This window comes from Phalaenopsis equestris, unplaced genomic scaffold (assembly GCF_001263595.1).
Source record: "Phalaenopsis equestris unplaced genomic scaffold, ASM126359v1 Scaffold000276, whole genome shotgun sequence".
NCBI classification, from domain to species: Eukaryota; Viridiplantae; Streptophyta; class Magnoliopsida; order Asparagales; family Orchidaceae; genus Phalaenopsis; species Phalaenopsis equestris.
In genome coordinates, this window is record NW_018164718.1 from 807,288 (window position 1) to 811,544 (window position 4,257).

General features: G+C 36.6%; 1 protein-coding gene across 1 annotated transcript in view; it reads right to left on the bottom strand.

Annotated features, from left to right (window-relative positions):
* The window catches only part of LOC110024792 (probable indole-3-pyruvate monooxygenase YUCCA10), a 15,624-nt gene extending 12,519 nt beyond the window's left edge, over positions 1-3,105 (bottom strand). Inside the window, exon 1 of the mRNA XM_020724950.1 lies at positions 3,070-3,105. Within this exon, the coding sequence (XP_020580609.1) occupies positions 3,070-3,105 (36 nt within the window). The remainder of the gene's footprint in view (positions 1-3,069) is intronic.
* Between the last annotated feature and the right edge of the window lie 1,152 nt (positions 3,106-4,257).

The window sequence follows — 4,257 nt, forward strand, 5'->3', positions numbered from 1 at the left end:
ATATATATAAACTTGATGAGTAGTATTTCGAGCCAAAACGAGCTAAACACGAATGAACACATTTTAGTTCGTGTTCGGCTCGTTAACTTATCAAACGAAATTAATGAGCCGAACACGGGCTTCTTAACGAGCTGAACACGAGCTGTTCGCGAACAACGAGATGTTTTGACAGTCTTATGTACAACCAACTTACTTTGCGTTATGTTTTGGCGCGTCACATTTTTGGCGTTGTTTTCCAGAATAAGCATTAATAAATATTTTGATTTTAGGAAAGCTTTAGTTGATAGGCTTAGGATCTAAGTTTGACACTTTTATTTTCATGTTTATTTTATTTTATTATTATTTTTTTAATTGCATCTGTATCGATGTTGTGTTTTCTTGTAGGTGCTGAAAAAAAAATTATAAAGCCAAAAGGCCAAAAAAAATTGTTAATGAATTTGTTCCTTCTCTTTTTCATATTATATGTGCATTGCATGTATGCTTGTTGGTTGACACGTGTGGATCATTGTGATTATTTGTTGCAAATTTTTATTTAGTTTTTTCTTTTTTGCATAAGGGAGCTGAGGCTAATCTCGACCCTTTTGACCCTCAGTTAGATCGTACTTTCAAATGACTTAGGAGAACATGTTCACTCATTGAGACACCCATAGAGATGGCCGATTCCAACACTTTCATCATGAAAATACTGAGGGAATATGCTAGCCCTTATATTGAGGAAATCCATATGATTATCAATTACCACACTGTTGAGGCTAACACCTTGAGTTGAGACCTTCCATAATTTAAATGGTCCAAATAAATTTGGGGGACTATCTTCTAAGAACTCGAATATGCACTTAGACAATTTTCTTGAACTGTGTCATCTTCTGGTACAACGGTGCCACCAGCAATGCCATTAGACTTAGGTTTTTCCCTTTCTCTTTGAGGGATAAAGCTAAGGTGTGACTTAACTCACTTGCCCTAGGATCAATCACAACCTGGAATGACTTAGCTTCAATGTTTCTAGCAAAATAATTTCCTCCATCAAATATTACAAAACTTAAAAATTATATCATCTCATTCACTAAAAATGATGGATAATCCATTTATGATGCATGAGAGAGATTTAAAGACTTGCTTAGGAAGTGCTCACACCATGTCTTTTCTGATTGGCTAATCATTTAAATCTTTTACAATGGATTGGTATGTTTATTGAGGTCCATAATAGATGTTGTTGCAGGAGGTTCATTAATGTCTAAGCCTTTTGAGGAAGCATACCATTTGATAAAAGAAATGACCACAAACAATTTACAATGACTTTCTAAGAGAGTCGCATCCCAGAAATTAGCTAGCATACATGAATCAGATGTATTAGCTATCCGTGCGACTCAAGTAGTTGCTATTTCTAGAAAGTTAGATAATCTGGGGATGAATTTTATGCAAGGACTTCCACCCAATGATGGCTTCATGAATGGACTAGTGGTAGAACAAAGCATACAAACTTTAGAAACCGTGAATGTCATACAAAACCATGGTCATAACCCCTATTCTAACACCAGCAACCCATGTTGGAGAAAAGATCTAAGCCTCTCATGGAAAAATAACAACCATCAATGGGGGAAATCCTCAAAACAACTTGGTAGGAAACTGACCAAACCAAGGTAATAAGCAACAAAGGCAAGCGGTACCCACTAGGATTCTAAGCCAATTCCCAGCATGGCCAAAAGAAATCACCTATTAATGAAATATTAATTCAAATAAGGAATACTTTACAGAGCCAAGATGTCACCATAAAAAAATATTGAAACTCACATTGGACAGTTGGTGAACTCAATGAACAATAAAACCCTTGGGACACTATCTAGTAATACTGAGGTGAATTGGAAAGATCAAAGTTTAGAGCAGTGAAAGGTAGTGAGAGTGAAGGCTAGAGAAAAAAGATGAGCAAACAACAAGAATGATAGCACCCTTGTGAAGCCTGACTAAGGAAAAGTTTCCTCTGCCAATAAGATTGACCCTACTAAGAGACTTTCACCCCATTCACCCAAAGGCTACAGAAGGCCAACAAAGTTCCTAGTAGTTTCATCATTTTGTACATTCTAGGAATTAAGTTTCATATTAAAAGCGCTTTTTGACTTATGAGCTAGTGTTAATCTCATGCCCCTAAATATTTTCAAGCAACTTGGAAGGGGAAAAATTAAGCCAAACAGTCTCACGCTTCAGCTAGAGGATCAATCTGTGGCTCATCCTCTAGAACTGGTTGAAAATTTGCCTATCATAATGGACAAATTCACTTTTCCTGCATATTTTATGATGTTGGACTTGAAAGAAGATAAGGAAATGCATGTGATTTTTGGGAGACCTTTCTTAGCTACTAGCAGGGCTATTATTGATGTTTAGAAGGGGAACATATTTTTGAGAGAGTATGATCAAGAAGTCACATTTAGTATTTTAATATCACGAGACCTTCCCCAAGCCTCTAGGAATGATCAAAACCATAAAGTAGAAGTGGTGGCACGGGAAGTACAGAGCCAATCTTTAGAATCAAAGGAAGTGACCCTTGACAAGAAAATGATAATAGATGAATTTTGGATAATCTGATTAATGATTATGTTGCTCATCCTGAAGTAGAAGTCTAGCCAGTAGGCCAAGATCTGTTAGGAGAACCCCTTTGTCTATCCTTTATGAGCACTGATTATTTTATGAATGGAAATGAGATGTTACTGCAAAACCTCAATTTTTGGATAAGAGATAATTGATACACGTGGGAAGAATTTGGAAGAAATACATTACTTTAGGATGTTGGAAGGATCTAGGACAACCTGAATTTGAGATGAGTGATCAAGTACTGCTAAATTGGCAATTTGATCCTGGAGACCTCATTTAGGCTGGATTGAGGAAACTTCATCTAACTGAGGACGTTAAACAAAACTTTTCTTAGGAGGAAACCCAAGCATTATCATATGATTTGATTTATTTCACATAATTTCTTATATTATTTCCATTTTTGGAGTCTACATCTGGATTGAATATTTATTTGTCATAAGTTTGTCACTGTTGACGGCCGGTTCCTATAAGGAGTAGACGGACCTGGGGCATGATCATGCCCAATTCCGGCGTGATCATGTCGCTTAGACCCAATTTTAGGTATGATCACAAGAAAGTGTAGCAAGACCACCTTAGAACCTCATGTGACCATGTCACTGACAATTTAAGGCCTTAGATACCCTTTTTCACGACACTTCTTCCACTTTCTCAGCTTACACAAGCTATCCATAGCCTCCTTAGCTTCCTAGTTTGTTGGAGAAGTATTATGACCACCAGATACAACCTTATTTGTATAGATTAGGCTAAGATCCTTAGGTTTGGTTATGTTCTTGCTAAACTTTAATTTTCTTTCTCTCCTTCCTTCTCAAAGGTTTGCCCATTTTCCATATACATTTTCATCTTTTCTTGTGGACATGGTTTTTCATCAATCTTGAGTTGATTTTTCCAACAATCCTTCGTTTCCTGCCAACAAATCTTAATTTTTTTCATCCTCCTCACTTAAACCAAGATTTTTTTCTGATTATGGCATAAAAAACCAATAAAAAAGACGGATGAAGATTCGATCGGACAAGATTTATTAGCCATGCTACTGCATAATGGTATAAGAACATTTTAGTACAAAAAAAAGTTGATTCTAGAGTGGGTTTTTAAATTTTTGAATGAGAGGATCGCTGTGGAGATCGATAGGCAAGGATGAGAATTTTGTGTTAACTCGTCGACACTCGTATTTTCTCACTCATCTGTGAGTTATACACAAATGCAAAATAATCCGTGGATGGAAAGGTTTATGTGTGAGGGAAGTTGGCTCTCTTTGACTCTTCCACCAGAAAGAGCCATTTTGATCTCCTCGACATGCCCTAGTGTGACTCCGAGCGTTTTCTTACTCCTGATTATCATAAGATTATTTCTTTTCTAACTGAGGATATCAATCAGTGGAAGGTTCTTTCTGAAGAGGAGGGAGAGACACTTGTAAATTCTCCTTTGACTTATTTGAATCCCATCACCCATTCCGAGCATTAAAGCATTACTTCATTGTTGCTCGCCTGCTTCCTACAACTAGTCTCATTGATGTTACTAGGGTGACCGCGACTTTTTATATGCTTAAAATATAAGATAAATATGGACGTAATAAATATTCAATAATTGTAAAGTCACACTTATCAACACAATTATACGTATCACTCAAGTAATATATGGCTCTAATGGAGTCCTAGATATCGATCCCACAGG